We start from the raw sequence: 18,626 nt of genomic DNA, 5'->3' as shown, positions 1-18,626 counted from the left end.
CAAACGTCTTTGCTTCTTCTGTGTTGGGCAGCATATCTGAGGGTCTTACTCAAAGCCCCTTGTAATTTGCTGTGCTCATTTTAAGGAAAAAACAAAATCACTGGCTAGCTCAAGGTGCTGCTGAGGTGTCACATCGGTGCTGAGCATTCACTCTGCAGAGCAGTTTCTGGAAATGGAATTCAAATTTCTAAAGCCACTGGGCATTTTTCAGGGGGGAAAAACAAACAAACAAACAAACAAGCTTTAGAGTCTTTTAAGGTCCATTTTCACCCTATAAAATGGACAATAGCCCCCTCCAGTTTTAGACCATAAATGTTTCAAGCAGGAAGATGTCAGGACCCAGCAGTAGGATTCACATGTTACTCAGGCTCTTTCACTCCATCCCCCAAGACTGTCCCCAGGAAAGCTTCAACCACAATGATTTTAACTTCCCCAGCTAAATAAACCTACAATATTAGCAACTTCATGCAATACTCTGTTTAACTTTCATCCCTATTCATTCTTAATTAACGGATGTCACAACACCCAACAAGACTTATGTTAATTGGAGATACTTGAATTGGTTTTGAAGAGATAAGGACACAGTAAGTGCAGGACAGCCTGTCCTTTACAGAGATTTTAAAGGTTTTAATACTAATTCCTCCTCAAGCGCCAAAGCGTTTCCCTGAATGGACTGTTCCCCGTGCACCGCTCAATCCACTACTGCATGCACAGTAAGACCAGCTTGTGGCTGCACAAATCCAGTTCACTGTGCAGTGACCACCCATAAACTAGGACAAGTGAACATGGCGTTGCCAGGATGATGAAGTCAAACGGGCGTCCCAACAGGGAACCAGCTGGATAAATGTGGCTATACTCACTGTGTATCTCGATTACTTTCTCCATTGAATGCACCGCATTAGCATTTGCTCTCTGCTGGAAAACCTTTTCTGGAAGAGGGTCAAGCTGGAAAGAGATAGGAGCACCGAAGAAATGTTATCTCAAGTTAGACACCAGGCCTTAAGCGCTATTTAGCAAGTGGCTCTGCCATATCAAGCCTCCACCCCACTCCCTCGACTCCTATTATCTGCCTTTAACTATCCAAAATATGCAGACTTCCTAAGTGCTCTTGTGATACTCAGTGCAGCCTCCTCCAGCCTGATGCAGCTCCACCAGGCTCAGCAGCCATGCAGCACAGGGGCTGCCTGCCTGCAGCCATTGATGTAGACTATGAAGAGGCACTATTACACAGACCATAAAAATAAGGCAAGTGATGTTGGCTGCTTTTACAAAGGATCTTTTTAAACTATTGCTTGGATCTACCTTTCTGCAAAGTTTTCACTATTAAAACAAAACAATGTGCAAATAAAAGGAACTTAAAAATACGATAACAGTCACACTTCTGGTTTTCCTCTAAAGAAATAAATGGGGTAGCTTTCTAATTCTTCTGAATACCTAATTCAATGTATTTATTAACTCTTAACTGAAAAAATCTGTACCTGAAGAGTAAGTAGCCTAATTTTGGTACTGGGAACCACCAAAACACTGCTTTAAAGCTACACTCAGCATGACTATAACTTCAGTCACCATTGATGCCTCTTACCAGCTGCTGGGCTAGTCTTGCCAGGGTAGAGCAACATTAGATCTGTATGTTAATCTTAAAAAAAAAAAATTGCCTTGAAGTTATTGGTAAAGCTCATAATTGTGTAATAAAATTTAGGCTTTTTGATGCTGGCTTCTTTCCTTTGCTCTTTATGCAAAAAGGTGACAATAAGAACATGCTGCCGGTATTGAGATTTTAAGTTCAAAGATGACACAGAAGCCCTCCCAAAAATGTTCGATGTAAATGCACATAACAAGCAGTTATATTTCTGGGCTTGGCTGCTTTTATGTTGTAAATGCAAATGGCACGTGGACGATTTCTGGTTTGCTCTATCCCACCCTCCCAATGGCAGTGCTGCCTTTGTTACTAACTATTAACAACAATAAAATATCAAAGCACTATGAACAACTTAACAAGGAACATGGGACAATAAGAGTATCTTCATTTTGCTAGAGAGAGATGAATTAGGAAATGCTACTCTAAAGAAGCTCCTCTACGTCCATCTCCACTTACACTGGAGCAAAGCTCTGCAGTGTGGATCTACCTGTAAAAGCCTGGATATGAAACCCATATGAGCTGATGGAGCTGCCTTGCAGGACCGTAATGGCCAAGTACTGGTTTGGATGCAGTCCCCACTGGCAATCCTGCACTGCCGCCAGGACAGACTACTCCAGCCCGTGGGTGTGAAATAAGTTGTCTCAGCAAGGAGGTGGTTTTGCCACTGGAGCTATGCCTGTTAGACGTCCCAGAGATCCCAGCTGTATCAGTCAGGGAGCACACACCTCTGCTAACTGAGCAGTGCTGGCTATCAGCAGTAGTGTAGACCACTGAGACCATGCTTTGATCAGCACAGCTGTTTTAAATACAGAAATAAAATTGTTCCTCAGCACTCAAGAGCAAAAAGCTTCTGCAGACCTGAGACTCGCTATATAGAAAACTAACGTCCAAACTCAGTGCATGCACATATCGCTTGTTTTTGGATGCAAGCTTTCCTACCACCCAGGAGAGAATCACCCTTTCGGTTTGCGGTCAGGAGGTTACAAAACTACCAGGGTATCCAGTTCACCTTTGCATCGGCATGGACAAATGTGCCTATGGCAACCAATGGACAATAACTCCAGAGCTGCCTTCAACAATGAAGGACATTGTTTTTCCCATTTCTTTTTAGAGGCATAGAAGTGCTCCGGCAGCCAGGGCAGGGGAAAGGAGTGAGAATGAAAAAAGGAGGAGAGCAAGAGAAATGCCCTCTCTTTGCTTGGTGGCATTTCCTCCTGTTTTCTAGGAAATAATTTCCTCTCCCCTGGTAGAAAGCTCTGCCTCTATCCATCCCAGCCCCAGCAGCCTTTGGTCAGTACAGAAAGAGAAATTAGATCAACACCCTGGAAACCACATCCTTCTTTGTGGTGTTTTTTACCCTGCTCGTTTGGGAGGTGGGTGCTGCAGAGCAGAAAGCTGGGGGTCTTCTGGTGACACAAAACACCAGTAAAGACAATGAGCCTTGAACACCCTCCTCCATCAAGACCACGGGGTCACATCCCTGACAAAGTCTGTTCTGCAGCGGAAGCATGCATGTCCTCTCCCAGAGGAAGGCCCAGAGACAGCACTGCTGGAGGGTTGTTTTAGTTTTTATTTGCTTTCCTTTAAAAAATAAACCCAAGAAGAGGAGAACACCTTCTTTGATTGGGTTACTTCTCTCACCTTGAGACGACTGTCCTCTCAAAAGCTAAAACTGTCCCCTTTGCCCTTTATGAAGTTATTAAACCTTTTATTGTTGAAGATACAATGCTTGATTCAATTCCCACTGGGCAAGAAACTTGGACTCAAAATCAACCCACAGTTATTATTAGTTTGTTGGGTTTTTTTGTTTTGTTTTGGTTTTTTTTTCTTTTTTTCCCTGATGAACTAGTGAAGACCCCAAGATACATTCGTGTGGCTCCTGCCATCCTTTGGCAGGGGTGCAGCACAGTAGTACTGAGCAGGCGTGGCTCTGACAGCAGGCAGGAGTTAGGGATGCCTCCCTCTGCGGCACCAGCACGCCTCCCCAGGAAAGGAGATGGATCTGCAGCACAGATCTTCCAATTTATTAAAAAAAATAAAATTATTGTAATAAAAAATAATGCAAAATTATAAAAAGGTCTTCCAAAGGAAGGAAGTGCGGTTATTTGCTTTCAACAGATGACACTGGAGAGAATACTGGTTTCCTCTGGCACAGCAGGGGTGTCTGCTTGGTAGGTAAGGATGCCCCAGCAGAGCAGCTCTACTTGGCGCAGGCACATGGTCAGTGGCTTGGATTAGATTCACATGAGCTCAAGGCATCTCACAACCAACTACAGAAAAAAATTTCAGCAGGTCTGATGCTCTCCAAGCTCATCTTTTTTTCTTTCCCCCTCCCCCCTCCAGGTTCTCCACAAAGAACGTGAATTGATTACAGACCTCTAAGGTTGGGTATCCAAAGCAAAAGATGTCCACAGCTGTTAACTATGTCTGAAAATGCTGGTCAAGACCCATCCAGGGATACTTCCCAGCAAAGAAGCAGCCACAGTTTAACAGTTAAAAAAAAAAAAACCAGACCAAACTACAGCAAAGTTTAACTGCAACTTCTGTTCACAGCCAAGAGAAGCTCCAGCCAAGAGATCTGTTCTTGCAACCACATGGCAGCCATTTGATAGGTACTTCATGAAGCCTAGAAATTACTCTGTTCCAGATTTAATAATTATGGATTGCACTTTTTACAAATTCTCCACTCTAAAAATAATTCTGGCCCAAACTGGCTTCTGTATGACCTTAAGTGAAAGCAAAAGCAATTACTGGACAAATCTTTAAGTGAGAGCTTTCTAACACCTCTCAGTTGATATTGATATAGAGCACGCAACATCAGGCAGTCGGGCCGCACGTGTGAATTGTTTCCATTGAATTTCCATTCCAGTGAATTGTTCTTCCTCCTGAAATAAGACTCACAGACAACAGACTCACCCATTGCTCTCCTGGAAAAGGAAGGAAATACCTCTGGGCATTAGGCAAAGGTTTTAAACCAACTGCTTATTATCACCTTCTTGTTTATTCAGGATGTCCGGAGTCTGACACCAGACACACCACCGCTACTTCTGCGTGAAAAATGACAAAGCATTTGTAGCAGTGACAAGCAGCACTGCAAGTGCTGCTGAGCTCCAGGACCATGTATCCCAGCACGGGCCTCCCATCTCTCTCCCCGCCATCTGCAGCTCCTGCAGCACAGGAGCTCCACGGCGTGGTGCTGGCATGGGTCCTAGCCTGGGGCAGAGAATGCTACTGATGCTCCAGCTCTTAAATAGCAGCATTGCTCTGTGGGAACAGACAGTTCACAAACAGCATTTGCCACAGGGCAGAAGTTGGTTGGATGGGTAAAGGCTGCTGATGCCCACGATGGAGTGAGCAGCTCTGCACGGTTGCTGCCTCCCCTGCCCTCCAGCACTGCTGGCACGCTGCTGTCAGGGGCTGCTTTAAGTAATGGGAGAGAAACGGTGACTTACTGGTCTAAATTACCATCATCAGATCTTCCCCGCATTATGTTTGCCTTTGATTTTTCAACTGAAGTCGTGTTATTTTTACACAACTAATTTTGTTACTAAAACAATGTAGGTACATTTTCAGGCAACCTTGCCCAGCACTAACTCATTTTGCATTAAAATAATCTGCTGCAAAGCTAAAGCTCTGTTTTAATTTCCTGGACAGTTGGGAACAAGCCGGTTCTTGCCTTTGCATAACACTTTTTCCGAAGCGGGAGTTTTGATCTCCGCCGGTGAACGCAGACGCTTTGGGGACTGGCACTGTTCCCCTCATTTCCTACCATTTCCCCGTGTAACTCCGGCACCGCTCCTCAGCCAGCAAACCTCCGCACAGCCCGTCGCCAGCCACAGCTGGCTGTCTATGTGCACGCATGCAAAATCGTCTAACACGCTGTATATCAAACTTCATCAAAGGGCCATGGGACAAAGCAACAGCAGTTCCCTCCAACTTCCTTGCATTAAAAAGATTTTATAAAAGACGTTGATAAAACTAGTGTTTCCTGCTTTTTGATGTGTGGGTAAGTTGGAAAACATTATCATGATATCTGTGCAGCCTTATAGCCCACCTAGGAAAAGTGAGCACAGGACCATCTTTAAGTATTTTAAAGTGCCTTATAGCTGTCCTGATTCAGTGATTTAAAAAAAAAAAAAAAAAAAAGAAGTTTTTTTACCTTTAAGGATCAACATTCACTCTGCTAAATGAAACCACTCAGGCAGTTGACAACATCCAAGCTATCATAAGGGCTAAAATCTCCCCAAAGCTTTGCACTTCCAAACACGTTCGTGGTTCAGATCAAGCGCTTATTTACTGCACGCAGATCCTCACACCACATTGCGGTCACCCGCCTGCATCGTAGGAGCATGTTAAGCAAGAGGAATGACATCCTTCATGCGTCATTTCCTCTGTCTCCTCTTCAAAGTGCATCCTGCCATTAGAGCCAACTGCACCCAAAGGTGGATGGAGCTAGAGGAAATGTCTGTGGTGACAACAGTGCCATCAGCTGTCAGCTTAAGAAGGATGGGTGCTGCAGTGAAAACTCCATTGCTTCCATGCTGATGTTGCAGCTGGCTCCGAGTTTTTGGCTGTCCTGAGGGCTGAGAACAGGCTGGCATGCTGGATCAGTTACCCATGCTGAGAGCCTTATCAGAACTGCCTGGCCAAGCACAAGGAGCGGATGCTGTCTGGATGCTTGGAGATGGGATGCTGGATAATTGAAGCAGATGCTTTTGATGAATCCCAGCTGTTTTATCTCTTGGACTGGTTAGTGAGGTTTCCCCAGGCACTGTCATCCTTCGTGTGGAGTATGGATACTGCAAGACAGAGCACTTCTACAAAAGGCTGGAAGAGTCAGCAAACATAGGTGATGCACACCTCCATGCAGATCCAAGCTCCCTACTCCAACTACCCAGACCTGAGAAAGGCTGATGGTCACTGAACTGCAGCTGCGAGTCAGAGCGGGTCTGCTCATGAGAGCTGACCACCACCCCCAGAAGTCAGCTCCCACTGGAGGCAGACCCAGAGCTGAAATACTGCTTGGCTTCTCCTCTCTGTGGTGCTGCACCTTCAGATGTTGACCACATGTCCTCATTCAGCTCCTGCACCAAGGCGTTCTTCAGCAAAGGGTGGTGATGAGAGACACTGCTTGTGCTCTCCACGGCAGGTGAAAGCTTTAGGAGGACTCTCCTTCCTTCATCACCTGACAGGCAGGCAAATCTCTTGCTTTGTGGAAGAGACCACTGCCTTCAGAAGTCTGCTCTACCAGAGGTCATCTTAGGAGCCTCCTCATGTCCTGTTACTCTAGCTTTTCAATATTTGCTCATTTCCACAAAGCACTGAGGGCAATTGCTTATTTAAAGAGGCAGTCTAAAAAAATTCAAACACATTAGCCAAGCCATTAATGCTGCCTGAGGTTACACAGCCACCCCCAACTTCAAATCAGTGTGGTTGCTTTCCCCGAAGGCTGAAATTTTTAGCCTAAGGAATCACACTGCACTGTTGTTCCAATTTGTGCTATCAATCCTCAATGATTGTTTTGAACAGCTCCAGAGCCCCCGCTATACCAGGACCCCCACAGCAGATACTGAGCGGGGACCGTGCCCGAGGCCACAGGCTGGGCAAGCACCTGCTTCTCTGAGTGAGAATGAGACTGATGCAAGGCACTTTTGCATTCTACTGTGCCCATCCAAGACTCAACCATTTGGACCATGGTCATCTTCTATGTGAAGAAAAGGTGTCGAAAAAAGAGGAATGAACCAGGAGGGAAGCTTGACACCAACAAACCAGTTGCTCATACTCAAAAGCCCACAAATTATAGAGAAATATGCTTCTTGAACAGATGCGTATGCAAAGGTACAGACACAGAAGATGCACAAGAGCCCCAGTCTGAGATTTTGCTGCCGATAATTGATTTCTTTATTTCCTTGCTGCCATATTTCTGCAGTACATGGCCCTGAACTCTGCGAGCCCAAAGACATGTCAAATGCCACCACTCCAAACTGTTTAATTATCAGCCACATTGCAGGAAATGTAGGCGTGAGCTGCTCATTCACTGATAGAGCGGATGCTGATAGCCAGGCTGCATCAAGGAGGATGGGTACGGGGAATCTGAAGCATTTCTTCCTTAATCCCACTGACACTAAAAGGGGCAGGGCGGGAGGCAGAGGGGAGAGGCAGAAAAGCTAAAGTATCTGCCTCAATAGGAAAATACCCTGACCTTCCCAGAAACCGAAACCCAGGTTTCCTTGTTGTACTTCTCCATCTTGCAATCAAACACCCTGGCCTTTCCAGCCAACTTCTGTGACACAGCAATTTGCAGAAGGTAGAAAATATAATGTCAAGGAAAATATACGACTGAAAACAAACTTCAAGCAAGCTGCCCAATGCAGCCGGTAGAGGCTGCAGTACTAGAGAGGGGGTCTGCAAAGAGAAGGGAAGGCTTGGTCAGCGACTTCAGGAAGAAATTAAACTAACTGGTTGTTTTCCAAAGAGCACAAAGCAAACTATTTGGATAAAGAATAAACCCAAATTCAATTCTTAGCTATTTCAATCCTTATAATATGGATTGTTGAACACAGGTAGTTTTTAAACAAATAAAGCACGCACTCTTTAAATCAACATGTGTCTAAAGGACCCAAAACAATGACAACGACTGTTTTGGAGGATGAGAAGCCCAAATTCAGCCCCATGACTGGACAACTCTGCAAGATGAGGAGCTGAAGGCTGCGGCCCCTGGTTTTGCTTGTCTCTGTACCTCATTTCCCAGCAAAGCAGAAACACACGCTTCCGAGGCATCGCAAATGGCAGTGAGGTCGTGGCCTCCTTCGAGGGCCAGGACGACGCGACCCCCGGCCAGGCCCATCAGCTGCTTCGTCAGGTACCCGAAGCCTGTAACAAGGGAAAAGAGGAAATGCAGGAGAAGGGCAAAGGTTGCGGCTGGAATCAGGCTCCTGGCAAAGGATCAAAGAATTATAGAAAGGAATTACATCATATTAAAAAACCACAAGGGATCTGAAAGGACTCAACGCATAATATAAGCCAGGTTGGATTTTAATATGCTCGCTGCAGAATTCCAGCCATGGTTCCCCGCTGGACTGGCTCAGCCGTGTGTGCTGCGGGACGGATCCGTATCTCCCCCACGAGTGCTTCGCTGGGGTTTATCCCAGGTGAGAGGCACCGCCATCCTCCCTGCCACCCCTCAGTGCCCTGAATTATATATAGCAGCAAATATCTCCTTCGGAAGGAATGAAAGAGTGGAAGGAGGTGGAAGGAGGCGACTTTTTGCTCTGCTTTGGAAGATGCAAAGTCAGAGCAGTCATGGGGGAGGCATGGGGGGAGGGACGCAGGAAAGGGGAAATCAGTAAAATTGCTGCTGGTGCTTTCAGTTGCGATAGCAGCATCACAGTGCCCCAGAGATATTTGACATCTAGTTCTTAACAGACGTTTCTTCCCATATATAATATGCTATAAAAATTCCTGGGGCACCCAGGACTTTGATCATATGACACACAATACATTTCTACCCTTTAAACAAAACAGAACCAAGCTGCAAGGATTTAAAAAACATGTCCTCAAAGCAACCTTCCCCCTCCAAAAAAAAAAAAAAAAAATCCAAAGAAAAGAAAATCCCAGGCATTTCAACCCTCTATCCACGCTCCCTGCTTTTTGTTTTGCAGTGAACCCTGCGAGCGCCTTTGCAAATTGGCAAATTAACAGCCAGATAAAAAGATTCATGGCTGAGCCCATAATCATTTTGCGAGAGTAGCAGAGCATGGGAAATTCAACAAGAAGGTAAACAAGACCGTCTCATTACAAAGTGTTTCTGGATATCTTAAATAACTTGTCTCTTGTAAATCTATTTCACTTTATTCTTATATAAAGTTTATAGGTTCAGCTACCTTACGAGGTTCTGAAGTTCACTGCAGAGAGTAAGTTCCCTGGCTGAAGCAAACTCTTAAAAAATAATAATAAAATTCTTTTGCAAGAAAAACTGTCTTCTCGATTGACTTGAATGAAACACTACCAGATTAACCCAGCATAACCAAGGGGGGAGGGAGGGAAAAACTTCAGCCCATCTCCTGTGCAAAGCAAAACATCACAGATCCAAAGCAAAAGGGGCGTTCTTGTGGGCCTGTACAATTGCTTCAAAGGTGGAGGAAAAAAAAAGATTCAGTTTGAATTTTTAATTAGGTATGCCGGAAGAAGAAATGAACTTTTACTAGCATTCAGAGCAGGGTACACTGTTTACGTGTGGCACTGCCTCTTTCTACAATTTTGCATTAAAACAAGCATAACTCTAATCCAGCAGCTGTCTTCCACAGAGATATAACTACAAACAAATTGGTAACTTCCTTACATAATTTATTTGCACTCGAAATTGAAATATGCAATGCTTCAAGAAAATGAAGGCTTTGGCCAGACCAAAATATATATGGTGCAGTGACAAAACACATGAAAATGCAAAGAAAAAGGCTGAAAAGTTTGCCATTAAAATGAAAGATTTGAAGATAGACCCCAAAAGGTAAAACCTGTACTTTAGTCCCTAGGACAGCAGCAATTTACACCAGTTTTGGATCTTTGCTCTTGTAAATCCACAACTTACATTTTGCTGATAGATTATATCCTCCAAGAGGTGTGGGATGGCCTTCCACTGCATCAAAACCAGATGACACCAACACAACATCTGGGGCAAATTCATTGGCAATGGGCATTACTACCGTTCTGCAACAGAAATTTAACAATGGCAGACACGTTATTTTGGCTCTTGCACAAACGCAGGAACACTTAAACCATCTTGAACAAACCTGTTATAAAACCTCATAATATTATTCCACAGTGGCGAAGTCCATCTCCTATTTTCTTACAAGGTGTGAGTCTGGCTGGCAGATCACCTTGCCCTATCACACAATACAGTTTTAAAGTCAATCTCATGTTAGTTTTTTCAGTGAGGTCTATGAATTCCTTCATCAACAGCCTCAAGTCTTGACCAGGAAAATAAGTTGCCATACGTTGTGTTTCCCATTTGTGATCATACCTTGCTTGACATACAGGGCACTGAGGGGATAAGGAGAAAATAACAGGGCATCTGGCACAGGCTGCAAATCCACCTGGAAAACCTGTCTGACAGCCACCTTGGTTTGTGGCACTTGTCTCCATGTTCTCCTTCTAAATACCTCCTTTAGCCTTTGCAGAATCTGCAAAGCTATTTATTTTTTCCTTGCTGCACTTCTCATTCACCATAATGAAAGGCTGGGGACGTCACATGGGGCAAAAAGCTTTAATATGCAAATATCCCATCCAAATACACCTCTCTACACTGTGGTTCCCCATCCTCTGATGTTTTGTTCACTAAAAAAAGGGACTGAATTGCTTAGCCTCCATGAATTATGGTCCGTTAGGGCCAGTATTTAAATGAAACAAGAGGTCTGTGTCTGTGGTTTCTCAGCAAAAGGCCTTTTCCCTCTGGTTTCTCTCTTCAATCTACTCAATTTCTGTTCAAAACCTACACGAGGTTGCAAACATCCCATTTCCCATGTCAAGATGCCAACTAAGCAAAACTAGAAAGTTGAGCAGAGAGCTTCTTTGTCTAACAGCTCCAGCACAAACACGGCAGAACTGAAATTATAGCAAGGAAAAAAGTCAAAGCAACGGAGCTTCTTAATAAATGTGATGCAGACACCCACAATCTTTTCTGATTGAGAAAGCCTGTCGCAAGCACTTTTGGATGAACGTCTTCTCATGCCTTCAGTTCATGCTGGGATATCCACATGCATGGGCTTGAAAGTTGTTTTGAATTTTTTGACTGGGCACTGATAACTGCAGGAAATGGTGGAAAAGCAAGCATGTGCACAGAGGGTTGCCCTTTATATAGAGTAATATTTTCCAAATTATGTTCTTTTCCCATTATAGATGTACCCACTGAATCTTGGATGTATCCCTAGGGCAACCTGACCAATGCCATCCCTTGCTGGTACTGAAGACAACGGTATTTCCCTGTTTCCCCATCCTAGGAACACTGACTGGCAAGGTTAACTTTCTAAAGCACAAAATAAAACTACTCATATACCAAAGCATGAACCTGCAAGCATGTTTACATACATAAGAACTTCACTTTTATTGAGTATAGTTGTTATGTGATGGTCCAAAAAACAGAAGGAGCCCAGAAAGGTCTGTTTAGTGCTGAGATTGCTCAAGTGCTATCAAGACACCCATAAAAATTTAAATCTCTTGCTACAATGATGTTAAACAGCCACAAGACACCTTCTAGTGTCAGCAACTTGTATGAGCCCCAACACCGACCTGAGCTCACACCATTTTGCCCTCCGCAGAGTTTATTTTTAATGGACATACTTCCAGTGTTGGTCAAAGCCATCAAGCAGTTTCCATTGCCACCGCTGAGCAGAGCCCCTGCAGGCAGGGATGCCAGGCACATCGCAGGTCTGGTCAAGGTACTTCAGACACCATGTAGTCCAAAAAACAGCCTTCTAGCTTTAATTTTTTGCCAACTAATTGCCGCAGTAACCTAACAGCCTCCTGCAATCTTCCTGCCTGCCAGTCTCTGCACACAGACATGGAAACCTACACAAAAAGGATTTTATTTTCTTTTAATTCTTACAAAACCAAAAAGAGGAATTTAAATTTTTTCCTCAAACGACATGATTGCCATATACATTTTGTCCTCAGGGAGATTATTACATAAGGAAGACAAAATAGCAGTTTCTGCTGATGGCTTTACAGTCGACAAAAATCTGTTTAGTGAAACCCACAGACGTTTTAAGTAGAAGTCTCCTCCTTCACAAAGGACTAAAGCAGCAGTTTCGAAGCAAGTGCACATGGCAGAGTTTTTTTTTTTTTTTTTTTTTTTTCCCTGAGCTTTGAAGTACTGCTGAGCTCTTTAATTTCTAACTGAAGGAGAACTGCTAAAATCATCAGATTTCTGCCCCCCCCCCCCAGTTACTATGGGAGCTGCTAGTACCTCAACTGATGTGTGGGATCACCCTAAGCTGGTCGCAGAGCAAGCCCAAACCTGCACCCCCACGCTGTGTGCATGGTCTGTCACCACTGAACAACCCACACAACCCTGAATCGGTAACGTTTTGTTGGCCATGGGACAGCTCATCTGGCTGATGCCCAAGCACCAAGGCACCCGAGGAACAGAGACAGCTGGCGAGCAGCGCGGTGGTGCTGGTGATGCTTGGCTGAAGGTCCTGGTGCGGTGACAGCGGTTCAAAGATACCCTCTAGCGGCACAGCCAGCACACAGGCAGCACCGAGAGTTAACTGTGAACCCTGTCTGTATAAATTTCAGAAGAGAAAAAGCAGCAGTTGCTCTTTAAAAGTAAATCAATCGGTATTTGACAACAGTTAGAAGAAGCCGTTTTGAGGATATCCAGAGTTTTCTCCAGTGCAGGACAGGGTGACCTTACAGCCGTAACTGGTTACCCCAGCAAGTATCTTCATTTCTAGAGCAATTATTAGTGGTGCTCTGTTATGCACAGTAAATTTTTATCAGGTCCCTCAGATTTTAAGAAACATGTCACAGGTCCCCTCAATCCCCTGTCCAAGAGGAGCTGGGAGGACAGACAGTCTGTGCCCGTGGGATGGGTGTTGCATGCCCGTCCTGGGCAGAGGCTGCCCGGGAGCTGTGCATGTTCAGGGGCGGCCAGAGAAGTGCAAGACGACAGGGTGTCAGAATAAATAAGCTAATGATACTTTTGGTACCTTGACCATCACAAACCCATTCAAACGCAAGAGCACTCTCAAATCCAGACTTGAACTCTTTCCTTCGCCTGTGACTCCTACCCAGACTCTCCTGGGCTGGTCTTTCTTCTGACTTTCTCCTAATTCTAGTATTACACCAGTACTCAAAAGCTGCAGTCCCAGCTCTATTTGATGCTTGCCACGTACATAAGCAGCCGTATCTTTGGCCATAAAACTTGACCCTGGAGAGCCAAAGCCGTCCTGCCTCTCAGCACTCCCTCCCTCGTTCTTCCCTTTTTAATTGTTAAAAAAACAAAAAAAAAAAAGGAAAAAAAAAAAAAGGAAAAAAAAAAAGAAAAAAAAAGAAAAAAAAGAAAAAAAAGAAAAAAAAGAAAAAAAAGAAAAAAAAGAAAAAAAAGAAAAAAAGAAAAAAAGAAAAAAAAGAAAAAAAAGAAAAAAGGAAAAAAAAGGAAAAAAAGGAAAAGAAAAGAAAAGAAAACAGGCTCACATGAAAATTGAAGATGCAAGCAAATGAACCACTTTCAAACAATGTATTTCTGAGATTTCATCTGTGGGCAGTGTTTCAGGCACCCAGTCCTTCAGTTTTTAATTTTTTCTTGTGCACAGATGAAAACAGCCTCTTCGCTCAGATCCAGCACAGTAAAGCTAAGTCCCCAAGAGAAAGCAACAATTAAACTGCAAACAAACCTATGGCTCTGCCCTGGTGATGGAACCATAAAAAAAAAGCCAGAAATTTGAATTACTATCAAGTAGGTGAGCAGTTTTGTCTGGAACTGGGTCTTTTAACTAATGGCTAAAGTGGCTGTAGAGTTATTCACCAAGGAATGAAAGGATTCGTAATGCAATATTCATTCAAGCCAGGTAGAATTTTTTAAAATACAAGGGTTAGCTTTAAATTTCCTAAATTTTCGAGGGTTGTTTTGATTGCTTAAAATAAAGTAAATCCTTTCATTTGACTCTGATTATAGCCAAGCTGAACAGCTATGCATTAGTCAATACTGATGGCTGCAAACAGTAAAAACTACTGATTGTGTTCTGCAATCATTTAGGAGAGAAAAAAAAAAATATCTATTTTCTAGAAGACAGAATAGTTTTTAGTCTATTACTAGCCAATTCACCAATTAACTGCCTAATAAATGACAGGCAGATTAAACAATCCTACAGAGGATTTTTTTTAAATGCTCAATTGCAGCAAGCAAATCGGTGAAACTTAGAAGGCTGAGCACTTTTTTCAGAGACTCTTTTTCCCACTGTTAGAGATAGAGAGAGATATCAAAATGTTATCCGCTGCTCCTAAGGCTAATTAGCCTCCTGAAGACTCCAGTCTTTGTTTCTTCAAGCAGCTATCTCCACGGTCATTTACTATGTCGAAAGGGATTAGGAGTTTGGGGACGAAATGAGCACCGGGAGAGCATGAAATCTAAAATACAGAAACAACCGTTCCAAGGCAAAACATCATCAACTTCCCCCTGCCCTTACTCACTCCTGAAATAGTTTATGGATCGAAGGAAAAAACAAAATCTCGCCCCAAATTGGCTCCTGAACTCATTTAACGCTTTCCGAGAAGGGCAGGAGGAGGGACGTTTCAAATGCAGTCCTGGCTTTTGCTTCTGGTTTAGGTGTTTTAAATAAAAATAAAACTAACATGGAATCAAGCTTATATGGAATTATAATTGTGGAGGAGACATCAGGGTAGGGAAAAAAAAATTGTATGAGACAACACAACTGCTAGAATCATCAGGAAAACTTTCTTACAGTACATTCAGAGGAAAACTCCTATGGATAATACACTTTAATTTCACTAAGTAATTGCTGTTCTCGTGTAATAAGGAACTAGCTGCAGTCTTTGCATTTTTTCTGCAGGTCTCTTAGCTGGGTTTGCACACTCTGCTTTTGAAAACGTCATGAGAATTTATAGAAGCAAACATGATTTCTGCTTGTATAACAAGTTAGGGAACAACAGACTGATAAAAAAAACCCACCGAATTTTACAACCGTTTGTTTCTATAACTACGGAATAACAGCGACGAATACCAATAACATTTTGATGAGTTAAGGACTTTTAAAATTATATGCCCTGCATTTTTCGCATTAGAGTTTAATACATTTCTGCCTAATCTGTGAAATCTGTATTGCCCACATACTTTGGCAGTGAGTTCAGCCGTGGGACCTTCGCCCAGCAAACGGTCAGCTAAATTATAATGTCATGCTGTCTCGGGCAGGCAGAGCCGCCGTTACGATGGGGTGGAGGAGCGCCAAGCTCGCAGCAAAATCCCCAAATCCCTTCTGCACATCTTATTAGTGACCGGGGTGACTCCACCCTGCTCCCCTCCCCCCCACCCTCCCCGAAAAAAATACAGCAACCATGATATCACCCCAACCTCAAGATGGGGCAGCCAGTGATTTCAGCCCTTGGTTATGAAGACAATAAGCGACAAAGTGCATGGCAAGGCTGCTCTCCGCTTTGCATTTTTAACTCTTGTTCTCACTTTTGAAACGGCTCAGTGGTATTAATAAACATTAAGAGGTCAGGCTATCCAGTCCAACCCAATGCTGCAGTGCAAGCAGGGGGAAGCCAATATGCATAGAAGAAAAGTTCAGTAGAAAAATCATTGATGCAAGTTACCGTCCTTTCTTCGGAAAGAGTAAAACAACACTGAAACAGGTTTTCAGTGTGGGGATGATAGGTTTCATTAGGATTTATTTATTCACTCATCAGAAGACTAATTTATGAGGACAATTATCTCAGTTATTATTTCATTAGAGCAGATGCTTTTATCAAATTCATGCACCAGCTCATCCTGGAACAGAACAAAAAAAATACGAAAATCATGTTGCTTATTTTTCTTCTGCTGTTTTATGTAGAAAGAGGGCTTTCTTCCCTAAAAACAGACAAGCATGCGAAGAGTTAAGGCTTAGGAGAAAAAAAAAAAAAAGAAAAAAAAGAAGAAAAAGTATATCAGTATCTTTGCCTAGCTCAAAGGATTTCCACTGATTCCTCTGCAGACTTCAAAGCTTCACAGTTTGGCATTTGGACTGGTTTGAATTAAAGCTCAGTTCTCCACTGTGAGTTTCCAAGTTCATGGTGAAAATGCCTGCTGCTTCTGGAGTTCATTATGGCCAATTTTCTTATCTTTTCTTCATCTTAGGTTTGATCCCCGGCAAATGCAACGTGGCATTCGATGGGGTGGAATAACAAGGTGCTGCCTTGAAGGCATGCATTGTCTCAAGGGGCTAACGTAAGAAAAGAAGGAAAAAAAAAAAAAAAGGATATATGACCTATTCCCTTCACTTTCTAACTCTTGGGGGACTATAAATTGCAAACTTCAAAGCATTATTTTACATTAAAATCAATAGAAAGATTTGGGGGGGGGGGGGATGTTTTTCAAAGAAGCTGGTTAAGATTTAAAAAGGTCACTTGATAATGTATTATCATGACCAAACTTGGCATAAGATTAAAAAAAAGCTTCCAATTTAACTTATTGACTGAAGGTGTGCACATGGGGCAGACTACAGGAGGTGCTACCTAGGAGGATGAGTCACAATGTCCCAAAACCCCGGCAAAATAAGGGCTGTGACTAGCTCCAAAATATCTTCCCCAAATAGCTGCTCCAGTCTCCGGGCAAAAAGACACCAGTGCCTATTAAGCAATGGCTGGCAAAGGTCTTACTGTGCAGACTGAGCAATTTTCCAGGAGCCTTGAAACTCAATTAATATTTAATAGCAAGTATGTCACTCCATCACGAGCTACAGGTTCTCTTTATAACGAAGCAATCAGTCTTGTTGACTACTGAGATAAACAGACTTCCACTTTGGAGGAAAGTGCTGCTTTCCTGTAACAGGAATAAAACATTGAGACAAATGACAGTTATTTGACTAGATGTTATTTTAAATTGTATACATTCTTTGAAGGCTTTTTAATGGCAGGCTGAAGAGTAAAAGCTCTTTTTGCTCAGTATAACGGAATACAAATATGCGCACAGAGAAGAACAGAAAATAATGCTCCCAGATTTAATGCTATTCCATGAAGGCGATATTCCATCTGCCTGTTGCCAGAAATGCACATCCCATGTTTTGGCAAGCGTGTGTCTCCCTGAATTTATGCGGGGTGGTCGCCAGAAGTGCACTAAATCTGGTTTGAGGACAGAAAACCACTTCAACCCATAATTATTAAAAAAGATGCCAGTTGAAGAGGATGGACCCACAGCACAGGGGAGGCAGGGGGAGGAAAAGGACAGTCTCTAAGAAAAATACAGCCTATATATCTGGCAGGTCAGAGAATTATATTCGTTCTCCTGGAAAGAGTATCAGAAAGGAAAGTGTGGTCTCACACTGACCTCTATTCACTACTACATTACTTACAAGTTCTCCTTTACTCAGAGATCCACCTTTGTTTCATCTTGTTATTCTGTTGCTTCTGTAGTTAATTTTCACTAATTTTCCCGTTCTCTGCAACTCTGGGAGACAAATGCATCACTCCAGGCTTGCAGCAAGTCCCCAAAACACCAATGACATACAACCGCCCTGTTGGGGTATTCTGCCCATTAGCTGCTCAGAGCAGCATGACGGTCAACCCATACTCTTGCAGTGCTCCTGTAGTGACACTGCTCAGGGAGACCACGACCTGGGCGTGTATGACCATAGATCAGCTAACGTGTGTTGTGCTTCACACATCTCTTCTGATGATGCTGATATGAGGAGGAAAGTAAGGATCAGATCAAACAATTCCCTGCAGATACCTCCCTGTGATCCTCAGGTATCATATGCTTTGGTGAGCAGGACAATAACACCGGCAAGACATGAACAAGTGAGTGAACAAGTGGCTTCATCCCCTGCTCCATTTGGAGACTCAAATGATGCCAGTTTTTTGGAGCATGCTTGAATATGCTTGTACAATCCAGCACAGAGGTTTATATCTGGCTTTACTATTACTGCTAATCAAGGAGGATATCCCAGCAACACATTAATTCAACTCCACAGCTTTGCTTGCCTTCATTCACACTCTGACAGTGAGTGATGAGTAACACTTATTTAAGAGATGGTTCTATTTTTATTCATAACACATAACACACAACATGCTGCTTCTGAGCAGAGTTCTTGCAGGGGAGGGACTGCATGGCCAACTTGCCCAGAAGTTGGGTACCATCATCTGCAGCACAGTAAATATGTCTGAAGCCTTGGGGCAGCTGCACTCCCAAGTTTCAACTCATGACGACTTGTTAAAAAGTTTTTCTGGGTTCCCCTCCCCATCCAAGTGGGTTTACCCATAGAAATACTCACCC

At 43.4% G+C, this 18,626-nt stretch overlaps 1 protein-coding gene across 3 annotated transcripts in view; it reads right to left on the bottom strand.

Annotated features, from left to right (window-relative positions):
- Nucleotides 1-18,626, bottom strand: part of HDAC4 (histone deacetylase 4) — a 263,446-nt gene that overhangs the window by 2,164 nt on the left and 242,656 nt on the right. For all 3 annotated transcript variants that reach the window (XM_082314488.1, XM_082314490.1, XM_082314489.1), the window contains exons 23-25: nucleotides 10,227-10,345; nucleotides 8,379-8,512; nucleotides 861-945 (exon numbers count right to left, since the gene is read on the bottom strand). In XM_082314488.1, coding sequence (XP_082170614.1) covers nucleotides 861-945; nucleotides 8,379-8,512; nucleotides 10,227-10,345 — 338 coding nt within the window. The remainder of the gene's footprint in view (nucleotides 1-860; nucleotides 946-8,378; nucleotides 8,513-10,226; nucleotides 10,346-18,626) is intronic.

The sequence above is a fragment of the Platalea leucorodia genome, assembly GCF_965183815.1.
Source record: "Platalea leucorodia genome assembly, chromosome: 5".
NCBI classification, from domain to species: domain Eukaryota; kingdom Metazoa; phylum Chordata; class Aves; order Pelecaniformes; family Threskiornithidae; genus Platalea; species Platalea leucorodia.
The sequence above is the reverse complement of the archived record's forward strand: the minus strand, read 5'-3'. Positions and strand labels throughout refer to the sequence as shown.